The 23410-nt window shown below is 44.6% G+C and overlaps 1 protein-coding gene across 1 annotated transcript; it reads left to right on the forward strand.

Annotated features, from left to right (window-relative positions):
- The first annotated feature begins 10636 nt into the window (after positions 1-10636).
- Positions 10637-21875, forward strand: LOC136160961 (T-lymphocyte surface antigen Ly-9-like). The gene is made up of 6 exons (XM_065925283.1): positions 10637-10727; positions 16061-16402; positions 18536-18808; positions 19090-19434; positions 19537-19803; positions 21452-21875. The coding sequence occupies exons 1-6, from the start codon at positions 10679-10681 to the stop codon at positions 21523-21525; spliced, it is 1350 nt and encodes a 449-aa protein (XP_065781355.1). The 5' UTR covers positions 10637-10678; the 3' UTR covers positions 21526-21875.
- Positions 21876-23410: the final 1535 nt, after the last annotated feature.

The raw sequence follows: 23410 nt of genomic DNA on the forward strand, positions 1-23410 counted from the left end.
TGTGGGTGCAGTAGTTGTGGTGCGTGGGCTTAGTTGCTCCGCAGCACGCAGCATCTTCCTGGACCAGAGATCAAACCCACGTCTCCTGCATTGGCAGATGGATTCTTTACCACTGAGTCAGCAGAGAACGCCCTCGCAGTTGTTTTCAAGCAGAGGCATGGCATGATTCAAGGACTTGTATAAAGCTTACTCCAACAGCAGTAGTGAAAGGTGGATGGAAGGAATGAGACTGCAGTATGAGAAGACAGGTAAGGGGCTTTTAGGGAGCCCAGGTAAGAGCATAAAAGTAGGGACAGCCTGCGTGGGAGGAGAGAACAAAGGTGGGGGAGGGTTCAAAGGTATCAATAATAATAAAAATAATCACTAATATCTGTTGAGTAATTACTATAAGTAAGGCTTTGTGCTTGGAGCTTTTTCTCCTTTTCTTTTTTAATTCTCTCTTTTAATTATCTTTTTATCTTTAATTTCTCTCAAAATTTTAATGTTTTTTCTTTTAATTCTCAAATCAACACTACTTTATTGATGCTCCTATTATCCCCATTTTAGAGATAAGGAAAAGTGAAAGTGAAGTCGTTTAGTCATGTCCAAATCTTTGAGATCCCATGGGCTATAGCCTACCGGGCTCCTCCATCCATAGGATTTCCTAGGCAAGAATACTGGAGTGGGTTGCCATTTCTTTCTCCGGGGATCTTCCTGACCCAGGGATCAAACCTAGGTCTCCTGCATTGCAGGCAGATGCTTTACCGTCTGAGCCACCAGGGAAGCCAACTGAGGTTTACTGAGGGAAATAACATTGGAAGGACCTTCTTTGAAGTTGTGAACATAGATAAGTCTTGTGATACACAGACTCCAATTGAAGTATCATTTAAGTATAGTAATTAAGTACAGTAAAAATCTAAAGTAATGTGAAGTTTGATATAATGTAGTCAGCAAATGGGGTCTTGTATTATCCTAGCCCCTGTGGTCATACAGGGAAGGCTAATGCTCTCATTGGGCTGTAGATGCAAAGGCACCTAGTGCTGGGAAGCAGAGAGGAGGCAGATTGGTCCCAGCATCTCCAGTTTCTCAAAGTCCTTAAACCAGATCAGCAAAGAGTACAAATGCCTGGAAAATGACTCTCAGAACAGAATCCCTGCTACTGTCCTGGAATCCAGACAGTCATATCTACTGGGCATTGCCCTCAGAGAGCATCAAACTCCAGCCTGGGCTATGATTTGGATCCTGAAGCCATAGTCCTAAATTTAGTTGCGTAGACTCACCATGAGTCCCTAGTCAGCTCTTTACGAACTCTGCAATTAAGGTGACCCTGCATTTTACACAACTGCACTTTGTTGGAGTTTACTTTTAATGTTGTGGGGGGGGGGTTTAATATGTATAAACTCCTAAAGATTGGAGGAATATGAAAAGAGTATAGAATTTTGACTAGTTCAAAACTCTTTACACCTAAACGGAAAGAGAGTTAAATATCTTAAGAACAAAAGAAATGCAAAGGAAAAACCAAGTTCTGTAGCTGCAGGAAGGGGAAGAATTAGATAATACCACAGTGAGCAAGTTGAATCTAGAGGACACAAGCTATGAGACCAGTGTTTTAGAGGGCATCAGCAAAGCAAGTAAATAGAACCTCAGCTAAGCTGAAACTCCAATACTTTGGCCACCTCATGCGAAGAGTTGACTCATTGGAAAAAACCCTGATGCTGGGAGGGATTGGGGACAGGAGGAGAAGGGGACGACAGAGGATGAGATGGCTGGATGGCATCACCGACACAATGCACATGAGTTTGGGTGGACTCCAGGAGTTGGTGATGGACAGGGAGGCCTGGCGTGCTGTGATTCATGGGGTCGCAAAGAGTTGGACACGACTGAGCGACTGAACTGACTGAATGTCTCAGCGATGTCTGGTCATTAAGCAACTGTCTTTGGCTGAGAGGACTCCCTTGGTAGCTCAGTGGTAAAAGGATTTGCCTGCAATGCAGAAGATGGCCTGCAATGCAGGAGATGCGGGTGTGATCCCTAGGTCAGGAAGATCCCCTGGAGAATGAAATGGCAACCTACTCCAGTATTCTTGCCTGGAGAATTCCAAGGACAGAGAAGTCTGGTAGGCTATAGTCCCACTCCAAAGAGTGGGATGTGACTGATCGACTAAACCACTTGGTTGAGAAGGTTCCCCAAGGAATAACTGGTCTTGAGACTATTGTTTCCTTTGTAGTTATGAATCTTTCAATCCTGGAAAGACAAAGGACTCAGAATAAACATGTTCAAGATATTAATTAATACATTTGTTTAAGCATATGTATTGTTTGAGAAATTTAGTTTATTAAAGTAATAGTTAACTTTGTGGTTCTGATTTGAACTATGTAGTTGAGTAATTGATTTACATTTAAGATTTTAGTTGGAAATGTTATCAAGTATATACGAGGTACTGAATATTTTAAAACAAATTAATAATTACCATAATTAAAACTTTAATGGGTTAGATTTATAAGCCTTCTTTAAGTATTTGGGAGGGCTTATTTGTTGATCAAACTTTTAAAAGGAAATTAAATATATAACACTTGATAGTGAGATTTGAAGTTCTTGTTGTTCAATTGCCCAGTCATGTCCAGCTCTTTGCTACTCCATGGACTGTAGCACACCAGGCCTCTTTGTCCTTCACCTTCTCCCAGAGTTTGCCCAACTTCATATCCATTGCATTAGTGATGCCATCCAGCCATCTCATCCTCTGACTGCCTCTTCTTCTTCCCTCAAGGCTTCGCAGCATCAGGGTCTTTTCCAATGAGTCAGCTGTCCACATCAGGTGACCAAAATATTAGAACTTCAGCCTCAGCATCAGTCCTTCCAATGAGAATTCAGGGTTGATTTCCTTTAAGATTGACTGATTTGATCTCTTTGCTCTCCAAGGAACTCTCAAGAGTCTTCTCCAGCACCACAGTTCAAACGCATCAATTCTTTGGTGTTCTGCCTTCTTTACAGTCCAGCTCTCACAACCATATGTGACCACTGAAGAGACGATAGCCTCAACTATACAGACCTTTGTTGGCAAAGTGATGTCTTTGATTTTTGATATACTGTCTAGGTTTGTCATAACTTTCCTGTCAAGAAACAACCATCTTCTGATTTCATGACTGCAGTCACCATCCACAGGGATTTTAGAGCTGAAGAAGAGGAAATCTGTCACTGCTTCCACGTTTTCCCCTTCTATTTGCCATGATACGATGGAGCTGGATGCCATGATCTTAGTTTTTTTAATACTTAATTTTAAGCTGGGTTTTTCACTCTCCTTCACAACCTAGATAGCATATTAAAAAGCAGAGACATTACTTTGCCAACAAAGGTCCGTCTAGTCAAGGCTATGATTTTTTCAGTAGTCATGTATGGATATGAGAGTTGGACTATAAAGAAAGCTGAGCACCAAAGAATTGATGCTTTTGAACTGTGGTGTTGGAGAAGACTCTTGAGAGTCCCTTGGACTGCAAGGAGATCCAACCAGTCCACCCTAAAGGAGATCAGTCCTGGGTGTTCATTGGAAGGACTGATGCTGAAGCTGAAACACCAGTACTTTGGCCACCTGATGCGAAGAGCTGACTCATTTGAAAAGATCCTGATGCTGGGAGAGATTGAAGGCAGGAGGAGAAGGGGATGACAGAGGATGAGATGGCTGGATGGCATCACTGACACAATGCACTTGAGTTTGGGTGGACTCCAGGAGTTGGTGATGGACAGGGAGGCCTGGCGTGCTGCGATGCATGGGGTCGCAAAGAGTCGGACACGACTGAGCGACTGAACTGAACTGAACACCCTTGTCAAGAGGTTTAGTTTCTCTTTGCTTTCTTCCATTTAATTCAGTTCAGTTGCTCAATCATGTCTGACTGTTTGTGACCCCATGGACTGCAGCATGCCAGGCCTCCCTGTCCATCACCAACTCCCAGAGTTTACTCAAACTCATATCCATTGAGTCGGTGATGCCATCCAACCATCTCATCCTCTGTTGACCTCTTCTCTTCTAGCCCTCAATCTTTGGAGTGGTATTATTTGCATATCTGAGGTTGCTGCTGTTTCTCCCATCTATTCCAGCTTGTAACTCATCCAGCCCAGTATTTCTCATGACGTGTTCAGTGTGTAAGTTAAATAAACAGGGTGACCAAAAGAAAAGCCTTGCATACTCCTTTCTCAATCCTGAACCAGTCAGTTGTTTCATACAGGGTTCTAACTTACTTCTTGACCTGCATACAGGTTTCTCAGGATACAGGTAAGATGGTCTGGTATTCCCGTCTCTTTAAGAGGGTTCCACAGTTTGTTATGAGCAACACAGTCAAAGGCTTTAGCATATTCGATGAAACAGAGGTAGAAGCTTTTCTGGAATTCCCTTGCTTTCTCTATGATCTAGCAAATGTTGGCAATTTTTTTCTCTAATTCTTCTTTCTTTTTTAAACCCAGCTTGGACATCTGGAAGTTCTTGGTTCATGTAATCCTGAAGCCTAGCTTGTAAGATTTTGAGCATGACCTTACTAGCATTTGAAATGAGTGCAATTGTTCCATGGTTTGAGCATTATTTAATGCTGCCCTTCTTGGGAACTGGAATGAGGACTGACTTTTTCCAGTCCTGTGGCCTGGATCTTCCAGATTTGGGTTTTCCAGATTTGCTGACATATTAAGTGCAGCATTTTGATAGCATCATCGTTTAGGGTTTTAAATAGCTCTAAAGAAATTCCACTAGCTTTATTGACAGCAGTGCTTCTTAAGGCCTACTTGACTTCATGCACTAGAATGACTGTCTCTGGGTGACTGACCACACCGTCATGGTTACTGGGGTCATTAAGATATTTTTTTGTACAGTTATTTTGTGTATTCTTTCTATCTCTTCTTGATCTCTTCTGCTTCTTCTAGGTATCTACCATTTCTGTCTTTTATTGTGCCTATCTTTGAGTGAAATGTTCCCTTGATATAAACAGTTTTATGGAGGAGAACTCTAGTCTTTTCCCTTCTGTTGTTTTCCTCTGTTTCTTTGCATTGTTCATTGAAGAAGGCCTTCTTGTCTCTCCTTGCCATTCTCTGGAACCCTGTGTTTAGTTGGGTGTACCTTTCCCTTTCTACTTTGCTTTTTGCTTCTCTTCTTTCCTCAGTTATTTGTAAAGCCTTCTCAGATAACCACTTTGCCTTCTTGTATTTCTTTTTCTTTGGGATGGATTTGGTCACTGTCTTCTGTACAATATTATAGATCTCCATCGATAGTTCTTCAGGCACATTGCTTACTAGATCTAATTCCTTGAATCTATCCTTCATATCCACTGCATATTCATAGAGGATTTGATTTAGGTTTTACCTGGCTGGCGTAGTGATTTTCCCCACTTTGTTTAACCTGAATTTTTCTATGTTAAGCTGATGGTCTGAGCCACAGTCAGCTCCAGGTCTCATTTTTGCTGACTATATACAGCTTCTCCATCTTTGGCTACAAAGAACGTAATCAATTCGATTTCAGTATTGACCATTTGGTGATGTCCATATGTAAAGTCGTCTCTTGTGTTGTTGAAAAAGGGTGTTTGCTATGACCAGTGCATTCTCTTGGCACGATTTTGTTAGCTTTTGCCCTGCTTCCTTTTGTACTGCAATGTCAAACTTGCCTGTTACTCCAGGTATCTCTTGACTTCCTACTTTTGCATTCCAATCCCCAATTATGAATCAGTTCAGTTCAGTTCAGTCACTCAGTTGTGTCTGACTTTTTGTGACCCCATGAATTGCAGCACGCCAGGCCTCCCTGTCCATCACAAACTCCTGGAGTTTACTCAAACTCATGCCCATCGAGTCGGTGATGCCATCCAGCCATCTCATCCTCTGTCGTCCCCTTCTCCTCCTGCCCCCAATCTCTCCCAGCATCACGGTCTTTTCCAACGAGTCAACAATTTGCATGAGGTGGCCAAAGTACTGGTGTTTCAGCTTCAGCATCAGTCCTTCCAGTGAACACCCAGGACTGATCTCCTTCAGGATGGACTGGTTGGATCTCCTTGCAGTTCAAGGGACTCTCAAGAGTCTTCTCCAACACCATAGTTCAAAAGCATCAACTTTTCGGTGCTCAGCTTTCTTCACAGTCCAACTCTCACATCCATACTTGACCACTGGAAAAAATCATAGCCTTGACTAGATGGACCTTTGTTGGCATAGTAATGTCTCTGCTTTTTAATATGCTATCTATGTTGGTTATCACTTTCCTTCCAAGGAGTAAGCGTCTTTTAATTTCATGGCTGCAGTCACAATCTGCAGTGATTTTGGAGCCCCCAAAAATAAAGTCTAACACTGTTTCCACTGTCTCCCCATCTATTTCCCGTGAGGTGATGGGATCAGATGCCATGATCTTAGTTTTCTGACTGCTGAGCTTTAAACCAACTTTTTCACTCTTCTCTTTCACTTTCATCAAGAGGCTTTTAATTCCTCTTCACTCTCTGCCATAAGGGTGGTGTCATCTGCATATCTGAGGTTATTGATATTTCTCCCGGCAATCTTGATTCCAGCTTGAGCTTCTTCCAGCCCAGGGTTTCTCATGATGTACTCTGCATATAAGTTAAATAAGCAGGGTGATAATATACAGCCTTGACATACTCCTTTTCCTATTTGGAGCCAATCTGTTGTTCCATGTCTAGTTCTAATTGTTGCTTCCTGACCTGCATACAGGTTTCTCAAGAGTCAGGTCAGGTAGTCTGGTATTCCCATCTCCTTCAGAATTTTCAGTTTATTGTGATCCACACAGTCAAAGGCTTTGGCATAGTCAATAAAACAGAAATAGATGTTTTTATGGAACCCTCTTGTTTTTTCAATCATCCAACAGATATTGGCCATTTGATCTCTGGTTCCTCTGCCTTTTCTAAAACCAGCTTGAACATCTGGAAGTTCTCAGTTCATGTATTGCTGAAGCCTGGCTTGGAGAATTTTGAGCATTACCTTACTAGAGTGTGAGATGAGTACAATTGTGTGGTAGTTTGAGCATTCTTTGGGATTGCCTTTCTTTGGGATTGGAATGAATACTGACCTTTTCCAGTCCTGTGGCCACCGCTGAGTTTTCCAAATTTGCTGGCATATTGAGTGCAGCACTTTCACAGCATCATCTTTCAGGATTTGAAATAGCTCAACTGGAATCTCATCACATCCACTAGCTTTGTTCGTAGTGATGCTTTCTAAGGCCCACTTGACTTCACATTCCAGGACGTCTGGCTCTAGGTCAGTGATCACACCATTCTGATTATCTGGGTCTTGAAGATCTTTTTTGTACAGTTCTTCTGTGTTTTCTTGCCACCTCTTGTTAATATCTTCTGCTTCTGTTAGGTCCATACGATTTCTGTCCTTTATTGAGCCCATTTTTGCATGAAATATTTCCTTGGTATCTCTAATTTTCTTGAAGAGACCTCTAGTCTTTCCGATTCTGTTGTTTTCCTCTATTTCTTTGCATTGATCGCTGAGGAAGGCTTTCTTATCTCTCCTGGCTATTCTTTGGAACTCTGCATTCAAATGGGAATATCTTTCCTTTTTTCCTTTGCTTTTTGCTTCTCTTCATTTCACAGCTATTTGTAAGGCCTCCTCATACAACCATTTTGCCTTTTTGCATTTCTTTTCCATGGGGATGATCTTGATCCCTGTCTCCTGTACAACGTCATGAACCTCCGTCCATAGTTCATCAGGCTCTCTGTCTATCAGCTCTAGTCCCTTAAATGTATTTCTCACTTCCACAGTATAGTCATAAGGGATTTGATTTAGGTCATACTTGAATGGTCTAGTGGCTATCCCTACTTTCTTCAGTTTAAGTCTGAATTTGGCAATAAGGAGTTCATGATCTGAGTCACAGTCAGCTCCCGGTCTTATTTTTTCTGACTGTATAGAGTGTCTCCATCTTTGGCTACAAAGAATATAATCAATCTGATTTCATTAGTGACCATCTGGTGATGTCCATATGTAGAGTCTTCTCTTGTGTTGTTGGAAGAGGATGTTTGCTATGACCAGTGCGTTCTCTTGGCAAAACTCTATTAGCCTCTGCCCTGCTTCATTCCGTACTCCAAGGCCAAATTTGCCTGTTACTCCAGGTGTAATAAACATCTTTATTTGATGTTAGTTCTAGTTGGTCTTCTAGGTCTTCATATATATGATCAACTTTAGCTTCTTCAGCATTGGTGGTAGGGGCGTAAACTTGAACTACTGTGATGTTGAGTGGCTTGCCTTGGAAAGGAACCAAGGTCATTCTTTTGTTTTTGAGGTTGCACCCAAGTACTGCATTTCAGATTCGTTTGTTGATTATGAGGGCTACTCCATTTTTTCTTTGGGATTCTTGCTCGAAATAGTAGATATAATGGTCATCTGAATTAAATTTGCCCATTCCTGTCCATTTTAGTTCACTGATTCCTAAGATGTTGATGTTTTTTCTTAACATCTGCTGTTTGACCACATCCAATTTATCTGCATTCATGAACCTAGCATTCCAGGTTCCTATGCAATACTGTTCTTTGTAACATCAGATTTTACTTTCATCATCAGACACATCCACAACTGAGCATTATTTCTGCTTTGGCCCAGCTGCTTCATTCTTTCTGGGGCTTAATAACTGTCCTCTGCTCTTCCCCTTGAGCATATTGGACATCTTCAGACCTGGGAGACTCATCTTTTGGTGTCGTATTCTTTTGCCTTTTTATACAGTTCATGAAGTTCTCATGGCAAGTATACTGGAGTGGTTTGCCATTCCCTCCTCCAGTAGATCATGTTTTGTCAGAATTCCCCACTATGACCCGTCCATCTAGGGTGGCCCTGCATGACATGACTCATAGCTTCATTGAGTTATGGAAGCCCCTTTGCCATGACAAGGCAGTGATCTGTGAATGGACTGAAGTCCTTAAGAGAATCAATTTATACATTTGTAAAATCAGTCAAATATTATCAAAAGTCACTAAAAAGGTTTGTTAAAAGTTCCTTGATTTGTAAATAGACCAACATGACTTGTAAGTTGAACTGGCCTTAAGGCTGACCAAGGTTTTTAATTTGTTTTTAATAAACTGAATATTAATTCTTAAAAACAATATAGCTTATGAATGATTTTCTCTGCACTAAAACCATCTTTAGGGAAATAAATGGTAATGGGGGAGTCTTATTGATTGGAAAGTAGTTTGCTAAGATCACAGGGCTAGCAAGCAGCAGAGACAGGACTCATCATAAAGTTTCCCACCTATCCCAGTGCACCCAATCCCCAGGCTAAGTCATCCACATCACTTTATTTTTCTACTGATGTGACTTTCTTTCCCACTGGCCTATGAGCAACATGCTTGCAGAGACTTCTTTTCATCTTTGAATCAGCAGTCTTAGTGCAATGCCTTGAAAAAATGAGTGAGGAGAATCCAGTGAGAGTAGCATCCTGGAGCACCCCCAAGAGAGGGTTTCAAGCAGGAAAGGTGGCAATATCGAATTCCACCAAGCAGTCACATAAGATAAGGGCCAAAGGGTCTATAGCATGTGACCAATGGGAGACCACTTGTGACCTTCTTAAAAGCAGCATGGATTCTCTTCAAGTCTTGTCAGGACATATAGCCACCATACACTGACTACTAGGGAGATGCTTGTCAAAATTTGAGAAGTAAGGGAGCCAACCGGAGACACTAGTCAAATCACATCCTCACGGAGATGTCAGTGGAATTTGCATAGCCTCACAAAGCCATCAGGACTCTTAGGTGTGGAGAAGAGGGGAGGGATCTCTATACCTGCCCCAGTTCTACCTTTTCCCTCCATCCACCCACGGATCAGGACTTTTAAGACAACTCCCTCAATCATACCACCAACAGGCCAAGAGAGCAAGATAATATCTGGTAGTCCTTCGTGGTTGGAGGTAGAGGTGGGCCTAAACTTCTTTTCTCCTGGATCCTTCCAGCCTTCTTTGTGTGCTAAAGAAGGTACAGTATGTAGGAACTAAATTCATATTATATGCTGATACTGAGCTAGTCACTAGGAACTAAAGGATGAAAAAGGTAGACCCTACCTTCAAGGAGCTGAGAGTATACTGGGGAAAGAGTATTCAAGTAAGCAGACTTTTATGGTAAGCAAGGTGGATATAACCATAGAGGTGAATAGGAGGAAACTGAGAGGCCCTGAAGAGAGCACCTGTTCTAGCCTGGGGTTTCAGGGAAGTCTTTCCCGAGGTGGGCACAACTTTAATGGGGGAATGGGAGGGTGTTGGAGAAAGGTGAGCTAGGTGGCAGGGACTAGGGTAGTCCAGTAAACCAAGTTGCAGCAACCATTTCCAGCAGTAAGAAATCATGTGTGGGGAGTCCTAGATGGTAGACTTGGTGATGGAACTTGAGACCAAGCTCAAGATGGGAAGCCAGCAGATCCTGAAGGATTTTGTCCTCCAGGACTGTGACCTTAGCAGTATTAGACTTTAGCATATAAAGGGTGGGGGACCTTGGAAGGGTTTAAAACAAGGCTGAGACATTGTCAGCTTTGGCTTTTAAATAGCTCAATCTGCTGCTTCTCATGCTTCTTTCTTTCACGTCCGTTTATTTTTACATCCTGTGACTCAAAAGCTACATGTGATTAAAGTGAGCTCTAAAAACAGGAAATGAAAAAATAAAATAAATAAAAATGGGAAGTGTCTGTGGGCTGACATTTACATGCACATGGCCCATTGGCCGTCCTGAGGCGGGCCAGTCTGTTGAATAGGATGGGTATTTTTCTCCTGTGGTCCTTGCTCCTCCTTGGTCTTCTCACTGGTGAGTCTGTCCCTGCCACTACCTCCCAGGCACATCTACCTCCTTGCACATTGGGTTTCTCTAGCAATAGGTCATTTTCACTGAAGATGTTGCTTTACTGGGAGCCAGACTGTGTGTATGTGCTTGAGAATGTGTTTGGGGGTGGGGAGAGTAGTGTGTGTGAGGTGTGTGTACTATCATCTCAGATCATGCAAACTCTGATTGTGTCTTGTCACTCTCACACTGCTAGTGAGTCACAGGGAGCCTGGACGTCCCCAGACAGACTGAATCTGGGACTTGAGATAGAGGATCTGCCACAGTCAGTTCCGGGACCTCGTCTGCATCTTGCCATCTCAAGCATGATCGTCTCATGCCTCTCTTCCCTTCCGCCCCTGTGAGTCACCTTCATTGTGAATTGGGCTTTCCTGTCCCACAAATGACATCAGTAGGTGGTTTCAAACCTAGCACCTTGTGACAGGTCCTGTCCTTCTGAATTCTTACTGCTCCTTCCCCTGCCCCCAAGGACCTGAGTGATGGCAGAAGACAGGCTGGGGAACTGGAGGCCAGGGAAACAGAGCTCCGGAGAAACCCACAGCGAGGGGCCAGGCTCCGCTTTTAGTCATCCGAGTTTCAATCTTTCGCTTTCATTCTCTTTCAGGAAGAAAGCAGCTTGTTTAGTTACCGGGGTCACCTCGCTTCAGGGTGGCCCCCACCCTAGCCTTTAGTCTGTGCCCTAAGCCTGCCATAGAATCCCTTAGAGGTGTTTAAAACTTGGAAGTTTATAAAGAACTTCTACTCAAATTTAAAATAGTCTGATTCCCCCAACAATCTTGTGGTATAGATAAGGCAGAGAGTATTAAGCTCACTTTACAGAAGATGAACTTAGACATGAGGTGACACCTTCTGGCACACAGCTGGTGATCTGTGAGAATGAAAGTCAGTGCACCTGTGGGAATGCAGAAGCAACAAGGAAACTCAGAACCATACTGTCTCCAACCAAATTCACAGTATTGAAACTCAGACAACGGATTCCTGTCAAGTTCCCCTTGCCGCCACTTTCCTGTCCTCCCACAGAGTAAATGAATGAATGAGCTTCCCTTCCTCCATGGTGTCCAGGTGAGGCCCTTGGAGATCATTGTCCATGGGGTCATCCTTTGGGCACATGACAAAGAAATGGGTGAGACAGATCTTGCCTTAAAAAAGAAATGTTCATATTTCTTGGGTTCAGTTCCAGAAATATCTATTGAGGCCTCTCGTGTGCTGGTCCTGTGCTGTGTGTGATGGGGTAGAGGTGAGTGGTACATAGTGGGGAATGAGGTGAAGTACAGTCCTGCTGTTGGCAGCACAGGGTAGTTGACAGAGCTTTGGGGGCAGGCGAACTTGGGTTTCATGTGGGCTTTGCTGCTTCTAATAGCCTGTGACTCTGGGTGGGTAGGCTTTTTAAGCTCTTTGAGTCTAATGGCCTTCATCTGTGAAGTGGGAATAAGAATATGGACCTTACTAGACTGCTGTGAGGGTTAAATAAAATAATGTGCTTAATGCACTTGGCACATTGTCTGGCACCGAGGATTCACGTCCTGAGCGGATCCCTTCCTGTCTCTTTCCCTCACTTGAATCCAGATACAGTGTTCAGAAAAGGAAGCTCTGCACACATCCCACTGCACCTAGCCACTCGGCTAAACCATCAGCCTTACTCTAATGTTCAGATAACTAATTCCCTTCTACCTTCTCCTCTCCTTGGGGAACTCATGAGCTATGGGGAAAGACAAACAGCACAGCTACTTGTGTGAAGCAGTATGAAGTAAGCCAACAAACAAGTCAACAAAAAGCACAGTTCAGTTCAGTTCAGTCGCTCAGTCATGTCTGACTGTGTCCCCATGAACTGCAGCACCCCAGGCCTCCCTGTCCATCACCAACTCCCAGAGCCTGCTCAAACTCATCTCCATCGAGTCGGTGATGCCATCCAGCCATCTCATCCTCTGTTGTCCCCTTCTCCTCCCACCTTCAATCTTTCTCAACATTAGGGTCTTTTCCAATGAGTCAGTTCTTCACATCAGGTGGCCTAAGTATTGGAATTTCAGCTTCAGCATCAGTCCTTCCAATGAACACCCAGGACTGATCTTCTTTTGGATGGACTGGTTGGATCTCCTTGCAGTCCAAAGGACTCTCAAGAGTCTTCTCCAACACCACAGCTCAAAAGCATTAATTCTTTGGTGCTCAGCTTTCTTTATAGTCCAACCCTCACATCCATACACGTCTACTGAAAAAAACATAGCTTTGATTAGATGGATTTCTGTCAGCAAAGTAGTGTCTCTACTTTTTCATATGCTGTCTAGGTTGGTCATAGCTTTTCTTCCAAGGAGCAAGCATCTTTTAATTTCATGGCTTCAGTCACCATCTGCAGTACTTTTGGAGCCCAAGAAAATAAAGTCTGTCACTGTTTCCATTTTTCCCCCATCTCTTTGCCATGAAGTGATGGGACTGGATGCCATGATCTTAGTTTTTTAAATGTTGAGTTTTTAGCCAGTTTTTCCACTCTCCTCTTCACTTTCAACAAGAGGCTCTTTAGTTCTTCGTTGCTATCTGCCATAAGGGTGGTGTCATCTGTGTGTCTGGGGTTATTGATATTTCTCCTGGCAATCTTGATTCCAGCTTGTGCTTCATCCAGCGTGGCATTTCACATGATGTACTCTGCATATAAGTTAAATAAGTAGGGTGACAATATACAGCTTTGATGCACTCCTTTCCCAATTTGGAACCAGTCTGTTGTTCCATGTCCAGTTCTTACTGTTGCTTCTTGACCTGCATACAGATTTCTCAGGAGGCAGATCAGGTGGTCTGGTATTCCCATCTCTTTAAGAATTTTCCACAGTTTGTTGTGATCCACACAGTCAAAGGCTTTGGCGTAGTTAATAAAGCAGAAGTAGATATTTTCCTGGAATTCACTAGCTTTTTTGATGATCCAGTGGATGTTGGCAATTGATCTCTGGTTCCTCTGTCTTTTCTAAATCCAGCTTGAACATTTGGAAGTTCTTGGTTCATGTACTATTGAAGCCTGGCTTGGAGAAATTTGAGCACTACTTTGCTAACATGTGAAATGAGTGCAATTGTGTTGTAGTTTGAACATTCTTTGGCATTGCCTTTCTTTGGGATTGGAATGAAAACTGACCTTTCCCAGTCCTGTGGTCACTGCTGAGTTTTACATATTTGCTGGCATATTAAGTGAAGCACTTTAACAGCATCATCTTTTAGGATTTGAAATAGCTCAACTGGAATTCCATCACCTCCACTAGCTTTGTTCCTAGTGATGCTTCCATAGGCTGAAGGAAACTGGAAGGAAGGCATCACTGGACTAGAAGTATGGAGCCCAGCTAAGGCCCCAGAAAGGAAGCAGCACTTGAACTAAGTTTAAGGAATCACGGTACTCAAGGGTGAGCATAGCTCTTTGATTAAGGGTGGAATTCTTCCAGGCTGGACTGCAGGTTCTGGGCCAACTTGGGACAGGAAGATCCATCTTGTGTCAGCACTGCCTTGGCATGCTTCCAGTCAACTTGCATGTTCCTCCAAGTGGAACTAGAAGAGCTGCATGGGAAGAAGGAGCACCAGGTTATAGGGTGGATTCTGTGGTGAGCACCTAGGACACTGCATGTCCCCCAGTGTGGAGTGCCCAATCTCATAGCACAGCAAGCTCTCTCCTACTCCTCATCACCACAGCTACTATCACAGGACTTCTCAGTTCAATCTTCAGCACAAAAACCTCACCACGTGGTTCAGAATTGGTGATGTAGCCAGTACTTCAGGATTCCAGTTTGAATCAGGACCTGCATCCCTCACTGGGCCAGGCATCGTTCTCTTTAAACAGCTATGCAGCAGACCTGAGTCAGTTTCAGACTTTCTGCCTCCTGGGACTGCATGCCAGTGTTATAAAAATGGAGATGGGTTGCACTACTTTGAGTGGATTCTTTTTAAAATATATATATTTCTCTATAAGGGTGCTAACTAGTTTTGGTGAGGATGCAAAAAGATGAAGGCACCAACTTACTTCAGTGACATTGAAAGAGTGAGTGAGTGTTAGTTGCTCAGTCGTGTCTGACTCTTTTCGACCTCATAGACTATAGACTGCTGGGTTCCTCTGCCCAGGGAACTTTCTAGGCAAGAAAACTAGAGTGAGTTGCCATTCCCTTCTCCAGGGGATCTTCCTGACCCAGAGAGCAAACTCAGGTCTCCTGCATTGCAGGTAGATTCTTTACCACCTGAGGCACCAGGGAAGCCCTCAGTGACATTAAGTATCTTGAATAATACCATAGTGAGGCATTTACACGATTATCTCATTTAACACAAAACCCTGGAAGATGGCAACCCTGTTTCACAGGTTAGAAAATTTGGACTCAGAGAGGTTAAGTAACTTGCCTAAGATCACAAAGCTAGCACTTGGTAGAGCAAGGACTTGAACTCAGGCAGTCTGACTAGCATCCTGCAGTTACACTCTTCTCTCAAGTGCGTTATAGGCTGGTACCCAAATGTTTGTCCCTCTCATCATGCTTAATGTGGGCTGGACAGCACACCACTAGCCCTCCTGCTCTAGAAAGATATGTTCCCAGATTCTCACTGTACCTGAGAGGAGCTGGCTTTTGTCTCAGAAGTGGCCAAATAAGCAATTATGGGGGATGCTGCAAGGCAATTCTTGCCTGCATGCAACTGGGCTGGGTGATTTCTGTTCCTTTTCCCTGAATTGACAAGAGATGGACTCACAGAAACAGTAGAGATTATCCACCTCCCTCCCCCAACACCAGGGCCCCTCCCAAGGATTTTGCTTACTCTCCAGGACACATAATACCTGCAACCTTTAGGACAGCCTTCACTGATTATTTCCTTATATGTTAATTAATAGATATAAATGTGGAAGGAAACCATTGTGGTGTGGTGGTGGTTGTTTTTCAGTCACTGCCATATCTGACTCTTTGTGACCCCAAGGACTGCAGCACACTAGGCTTCCCTGTCTTCTACTACCTCCCAGAATTTGCTCAAACTCATGTCTATTGAGTCGGTGATGGACTCTCTCATCCTCTTACATCCCCTTCTCCTTTTGCCCTCAATCCTTCCCACCATTAGGGCTTTTTCCAATGAGCTGGCTCTTTGCATCAGGTGGCCAAAGTATTGGAGCTTCAGCTTCTGCAACAATCCCTCTTGAGTTTGAGTTCTGTCTATAACTAGCAATGTTGTCTTGAGTAAGGCACCTAAATTCTGTTGATCTCTGTTTTCTCACCTATAAAATAGGAATACTGATCATGGCCCTGAGTCTCCCTCAGGCCTGTTGTGAGCCTTCAATGTAACAGGCTGTTCTCTGTCTGCAGGACCAGGGGCTTCCAGAGCCCCCATGGTGGTAACTGGGACCCTGGGGGGCTCTGTCACTCTGCCCCTGCAGCTGCAGGATGGACAGCAGGTGGAGAGCATCTCCTGGGTATGTCGCTCCATCCCCGGGGCAATAGCCACGGTGACCTTGGTAGAAGCTGGAGGACCAGACACCTTTCACCAGGCAGAATCACGGTACTGGGGTCATTTGAGTGTGGTGGGCCCAGAACGCTCCCTGCAGATCAGCCACCTGAGTTGGGCAGACGCGGGGTCCTACCGAGCCCATGTTAATCTTCGGAGTTCCCGCGTCACCCACACCAGGGAGTACAGCCTGCATGTCTATGGTGAGTGTCCGGGGCATGGCAACAGGTGTGTGTGTGTGTGTGGAACCTGTCTTTCAGTCACTTTTATAGCCTTTCCCACTTCCCTTTTAGAAACTATTATAATTTTCTTTCTAATAATATGACTAACATGTGCTTAACTGAGAAAAACATGGAAAGTAGAGTTGCCTGGGAGAATATCCTAAAAAACGTTGATGGCTGGGATGTGTCCCAGACCAACTGAAGTAGAATCCCTGTGTTTGGGCAGAGAATTGGATTTCTGCCACAACTGACTTGTGAGGTCTCGAGCTTCCTCCTTACTAAAATAGAACATTACCTTTTGTGAGAATAAAATTCACGGCAAAGAGCTTTGTAAAGCTCTTTGCAGATGTAGGAGAACACTACTATCATATTCCTCAAGGAAATGTCAGTGATTGTTTTAGCAGGGGAAACTACAAAAGAGACAGTTGGGCGGGTGTGCCAGGCACACACAGCAGCAATGTTGGCCAGTGGAGACACAGTCAGGTACTTTTAGATTTAGCCTGCGTATGTAGAGAGGGAGAGGAGCCAAAGGTCTCAGATCCCTGGGTCCTCATCCCACAGCCCAGAAAGGATGACACCGAGGCTAAAGGGGCCAGATGACCATAATGGGAGTTGCTGAGAAGGCAATTCTAGACTGCAGAGAAGTTTCGTAGTCAGCAGCTCTGTTCTGTGGGGATGGAGCAGAAAGCCTGGGACCTCAAGACAAAAACAGTCTCATGACAACCTCCCAGGAGGAACCAGGGGGAGGCGGAGGCTCGTGGGAGATGGCTTCAAGGAAATGCCTCACAGGCCACCCACCTCTCATGTTCTGGGAGGATCACAAGGCCTTTGCAAGACTTGGATTAGCTGTGCTTCGAAGTCTTTGCCTGAGGGACAAGGTTGCCGTGGATGGCAAGGTCACCAGGCAAGGTCACCAGGATGCCGTGGCCGGAAGGTACCAATGAAAAGTGATGATGGACACAGGAATATGAGTGATTGCGGGAAAGTGGAGAACCTTCTCATACAATTTCCTGGATTATGGAACAGAGAATATTCCTATTATTAATAGATGAAGGTTTTTTTTTAAACTTGGGTTGACAGAATTGCCCCGGTCAGGTTCATATAATTGGGGTGAAAGCATTTCTGTCATAAATTGGCTTGGAATGACTGTGGCCCATTCCTCAGTCAGAGCAAGGGAACACTGTGTGGAGGGCTGTTGGGACCTGGGGTAGGGCTATTCACCCAGAGATGGTGGGAGAGCACCTCTCACTGTGTTGATGACCGTTCTGGTAGGACAAGCTCAGTGTGGATTCTGAGCAGGATATAAGGCTGTGCTAATGGATCAGTGTTGGGGTCTTCCAGAGATGGTTTCTGGGGCAACAGTGATGATAAAAGCCCAGATTTTCATGCTTCACAGGGCATTTCCCAAGTCACTGTTGTCCCATGACAGCTTTGCTGGCAGGTAGGAAAGTGCAAGTGGCTCAGTCATGTCCAACTCTTTGTGACTTCATGGACTATATAGTCCGTGGAATTCTTCAGGCCAGAATATTGGAGTGCGTAGCCTTTCCCTTCTCCAGGGGATCTTCCCAACCCAGGGGTGGAACCCAGGTCTCCCGCATGGCAGGCGGATTCTTTACCAGCTGAGCCAGCAGGGAAGCCCAGGTAGGAAAAAGGATTTGTATTTCTAGGCTAAGGAGATAGACAGCATATTAAAAATCAGAGACATTACCTTGCCAACAAAAGTCTATCTAGTCAAAGCTATGGTTTTTACAGTAGTCATGTATGGATGTGAGAGTTGGACCATAAAGAAAGCTGAGGAGCAAAGAATTGATTCTTTTTCTAAACTGTGGTGTTGGAGAAGACCCTTGAGGGTCCCTTGGGCTGCAAGGAGATCAAACCCATCAATGAAGCTACTACTTTATACTACTGTTCCAAGAATCAGAGGAGATATTAAGTGACACGTCTTATAAAGCCCCAAGCTCTAGAATAGATGTGGGCAGATTCTACCTCTGTTGTTTCTTATGTGTATTCAGGGTGGTGCAGGGTCTTGGTGGCAGCACTTTCTACTTCTGCCCCATGAAGGGAAGGTCCAGAGCAGTTTCCCAGTGCTCAGTTGGTTCTTTTTTTGACACACAGAGCAGCTGGCCCAGCCCCGTGTCACAGTGAGCACCAGGATTAGTGGGAATGGACACTGTCTCATCATCCTGACATGCATGGCAGAAAGCAGAGGAGGCGCTGTGACCTACAGCTGGACACCTCTGGGACCCCAGACTGCTGTGTCCCATGAAGGGTCTGTCCTCAGTGTCACCTTGAGGCCTGGGGACAGTGCTCTGAACTTTACCTGCATGGTCAAGAACCCAGTCAGTAACAATAGCTCCTTTCCCATCTTCGTGCCGCCTTCATGCACAGGTACCTGGAATCCAAGCATGTACCCTGCTTGACAGCTCTGAAATGGAAGGTGGAGGAAGAAGTCTGGTCCCCTTCAGGCCCCGAGGAGAAAAGCAAATAGTCAAGAGACAGTGGGTGGGCCAGGGTGTGTCCGCGTGGTCGGGGAGAGGGAGGAGACCCACTGGAGTTGAGGGGGAGCCTGGAGGGATCTGGGCAGGAGGAGTTGGCTGGGACCTGTGGCTGCCCTGAGCAGGCAGGGAGGCCCTGATGCAGAAGCTGTGGTTTTCTCTCTCCATCTGCAGGGCCAGGAATCCTGGGCAGCAAGGAATCAGTAAGGGAGACAGTGATCGGCACCCTTGGGAAGTCAGCCACTCTGCCCCTGGAGGTCCCAGTGGGGCAAGAGGTAGAAAAGGTTACCTGGAGCTCTGGAGGCCTTGTTGCTATTTTGCGACCAGGACCAGCAGGGGAACCAATCCTGGTTGCTGGGACTCAGGGACCCTACAATCAGCGACTGAGCAGCCCCCGCCACAACTACTCTCTTCAGATCAGCTCCTTGAGGCTGCAGGACTCTGGCCCCTATCGAGCCTGGATAACTCTGCATAGTCCCCCAATCAACATCACCAAGGATTTCATCCTGCATGTCTATGGTGAGGGGGTTAGAGGGCTTACGTTTGAACTTGACCTTCCCTCTCCGCTGCTTGGCCAGGCTGGAGCCTTCTCATAGCTTGAACCTTCCCTTCTTGGCACAGAGAGACTGCAGGAGCCCAAAATCACAGTCAGCTCTCAGATCATGAAGGATGGGACCTGCTTCATCACCCTCATCTGTTCGCTGGACGAGCCTGGAGAGGATGTTCAGTACAGCTGGGACCCCCGAGGCCAGGGGGCAGTTGTGTCACACGGGGGCACCACTCTCAGCATCTCCTGGAGATCTGGGGTCAGCGACAGCTATCACTGTACAGTGAAGAACCCCATCAGCCAGAGCTCCTGCTCCATCCCCGTCAGGCCCCTCTGCTCAGGTAACCGCTTGCTTCTGAGAACCCTTCTCTCCCAATCCAGATTCTCAGCATGCCTGCCTGCCTTCCTCGGGGTTCTGGGAATGATTGAAGAAAAGGAGGGCTGGGTTAGTTTGCAACAGGGAGCATCTCTGGGGTGGCAGGAGGTGAGAACTCTGGAGCTCTGCCCATCTTCTGTTGGCCCTGTGCCTAGGTGTGTGGCAGGTTCAGCTGGGTTATGGCTCATTCCTGGAACTCCCCAAGGAAACCTGCTTCACTCACTACATTCAGTCCTGCAGAGCCCCTGAAGGAGGGGCCCCAGACCTCCTTGCCTGTGTCCTCCTTGCTTGCGAAGCTTCTGCCCTTCTCTTTGCCTGTAACTGCTCTGAGAGGGCAATGGGGCTGTGTTCCTCTGGTGGGCAAAGGTGGATTCTCCTGGCCTCCACAGGCCACAGCAGGAAACCACCTGAGTCCTAACACACCTGTCCCTCTCGTCTTCTCTACTGACTTCTGAAGCGGTTGTCTCTGCTTCCTGTCTCTGGTTCCTCACCAACCATCCACTCTTCAACTTCTTGTGGCTGGTTTGTCCCAGTAGCATCCTGATGGCTGAACTCATGGGTTACTCCTCAATTGATATCCTTGACCTGCTTTCTTCAGCCACTGGGCAGCTCTCTCCTGGACTTTTTCTCTCCAGTCACTGTCCTTTTCAGGACTCATGCTGTCCTTTGCCCAGGCCTCTCCCTGCATCTCTTCTTTGCTTTCTGTTGCCAAAGGGAGAAGTCAGTCAGTCAGTCAGTCAGTCAGTCAGTCAGTCAGTCAGTCAGTTCAGTCGCTTAGTTGTGTCTGACTCTTTGAGACACCATGAGTCGCAGCATGCCAGGCCTCCCTGGCATTATTTAGAACTCTTATCTTCCCCATGCTACCTGCCCTTGCCCACACCTTCCTTGCTTCACATATTCTTCAGCTGGTCTCCTAACGTCTCTCCTCTCCCAATCACCCTCCTGATTGTGCTGCTAGGGGAATTCTAAATGAAAGAAATGCTTGTGTTTCTTTTCTGCTTAAAACACTATGGTGTCTGCCCAGTATGTAAAGTATAAATATTTTATCACCTCTTTGTTCATAAGCAACACACATTTACAGAGCATTTTTACGGCCTTTGTTGTTCTAGTCACTGAAGGTATGGTGACGAAGAGGTCTGGATAAATTTCCACCCCTTGGGGAACTCACAATCGTCACCACCTTTAGCTAACTCTAGTAAATGACTTTAGAAGAATACTGAACATGCTGTAAAATGGCCTTTGAGTTTGTGTCTGTCTCCTCAATTGAATCATGACAAAGCCCATGCTTACCTTTCTCTGCACCTCCAATACCCAGCTTGTAATGGATGTTTAAACTGCGAATTTGACAAGTATTTAAGGGCAGTCTGCTGGTTGTAATGGGACACAAGAAAAAAGGATAATTGGTTTCAGACGTTAGCATTCTCCCTCCCTATGGGGCCTGGAGGATATTTCAACTCCATCCCCAGATACAGCTTCCTCAAGGAGCTTCTAGCTCCGCCGTGCACCTCTGACTTTTCTTCCTGGAAAACTCCTCCCCCTGTTTCTCTGTCTTCCTGTTTCTTTCCTCCTCTTCCTTTTACCCAACTCCTAAACTGTGATCATTGTTAATTCAGGTTCCTTCCTACCCTGCTGCCTGAGGAAAGAGTTTCTTCTCTTTTTGATCCTGGGAGCTTTGCAGATTAAATAGATTTGAATTTGACATGTGGAAAAGCCAAGAATAGGAAGTGAAAAGAAGGTCACTCTGTGAAACACAGATAAGGAAGTCTACACAGAGAAAGAAACAGGAGTGTGACCTGATACCCGAATCTCCAGGTGTGAGAAGCACTTGTACTGATTAAAGCATGAAACCGGTTTTGTTTGTAAACTGAGTTCAAAGCAATGAAGAAACAGCTACATACTTTCTGTTGAAAACTATCTGCTTATGTTTTGTTTAATTGTGTTTTAACATGTTCAGAAAGAAGAGTGGCTTATTCAATTTAAGAAAAATTGAATGATTTGAAATATAATATATAATGATAATAAAATTGTTAAATATTGTGCATAGGTATTATTTTTTGTTAAAATTTATGTAAATGGGCTCAGAGGGCCCAGATTCAACTTAAATTTTGTCTCCTTGGAGCATTCTTTCACCACCTTATTTAAGCAAATCTCCCTGGGTCATTGTACCCAGTTGGTTTTGTCAAATTATCACAATTTGTAAGTATATATTAATTTGTTAGTTTACTTGTGTTTTGTCTGTCTCCCCCACAAGACATTCAGTCATTGAGGGTTCTTGGCTTATGGTAGATATTTTAATATATATATTTTTAAATGCACGAATGACTAGATCAATCAGAGTTGAGAACATTCTCTTTAAGATTTGAGGACTATTAGGAAGTTTCATAAAAATTGGAGTCCTATATGATTGTGTGTTTTTTTCCTTTCTGCTTTTCATAAAAGGAAGAAGAAAATGGAATCTTTAGCCTAAAATTTCCTTGAGTGTTCAATAGCTAGCAAAAGAAGGAAGTTGGAGCTTTTAACAGAAAGCTGCTTTGAAGTGCTAAATAGATTGCTCTAGAGTTTGAACCATGTGCAAAAAATGGAACCAAAAGTACAATTTAAGTGAGAGAATGACCTTGAACATCTCTTTCTTCAGTCTCAACTGATTACTTTAGTTTCTACTTCACTTACAATGGGGATTGGCATACTCCATCCATTACAAAGATTCTAGTAAAGTAGTTGGTGATATATCCTGAAATATAAATAGGTAGCCAAGAACACAAGATATTTGAGGAAAACTGTGAAAGAGAGTCTCCAAACAAACAGAATCAATTAAAAAAAGAAAAAAGAAAAAAAAATGAAATCAAGAGAATGCAGGTAGCAGGAGAAAAAAAAATAATCCCCCAAATCTGTATTTAATATTCTTAGAAACATGAGAAGATATTACATTTTTAAAAAAGAATAGAATGGAGCATAATAAAGTAGGAAGACCCTGAACTCTCTTCCTCCCATAAAGAAAGAAAGAAAGTTAAGTCACTCAGTCATGTCCGACCCTTTGCTACCCCACGGACTGTAGCCCACCAGGCTCCTCTGCCCATGGGATTCTCCAGGCAAGAATACCGGAGTGGGTTGCCATTTTTTTCTCCAGGGGATCTTCCTGACCCAGGGATCAAACCCGGGTCTCCCGCATTGCAGGCAGACACTTTAACCTCTGAGTCACCAGGGAAGCTTGTGGGCACACAAATTATAACTATTTACAGAGAACTATCCATGAGAAGGGGCTTCCCTGGTAGCTCAGACAGTAAAGCATCTGCTACAATGTGGGAGACCCGGGTTCCATCCCTGGTTCAGAAGATCCCCTGGAGAAGAAAATGGCAACCCATTCCAGTATTCATGCCTGGAAAATCCCATGAACCGAGGAACCTGGGAGGCTACAGTCCATGGGGTCACAAAGAGTCGGACATGACTGAGCGACTTCACTTCACTTCATCAATGAGAAAAGCTGGAAGACTAGCAGAAAAGATTTTCTACAACTAAAGAGACAAAGAAGTAGCCACAGTGAGACACAGTATAGTCAAGACCAGTATCCTCAG

Source organism: Muntiacus reevesi, chromosome 1 (assembly GCF_963930625.1).
Source record: "Muntiacus reevesi chromosome 1, mMunRee1.1, whole genome shotgun sequence".
Classification (NCBI taxonomy): domain Eukaryota; kingdom Metazoa; phylum Chordata; class Mammalia; order Artiodactyla; family Cervidae; genus Muntiacus; species Muntiacus reevesi.

Bases quoted from the DNA above. Each gene is read 5' to 3' on its own strand.
- LOC136160961 (XM_065925283.1), top strand. From the start codon at position 10,679: ATGGGTATTTTTCTCCTGTGGTCCTTGCTCCTCCTTGGTCTTCTCACT. The intron at 18,809-19,089 runs GTACCTGGAATC...CTCCATCTGCAG, and splicing joins CGTGCCGCCTTCATGCACAG to GGCCAGGAATCCTGGGCAGC. The intron at 19,804-21,451 runs GTAACCGCTTGC...TTGTTAATTCAG, and splicing joins CGTCAGGCCCCTCTGCTCAG to GTTCCTTCCTACCCTGCTGC.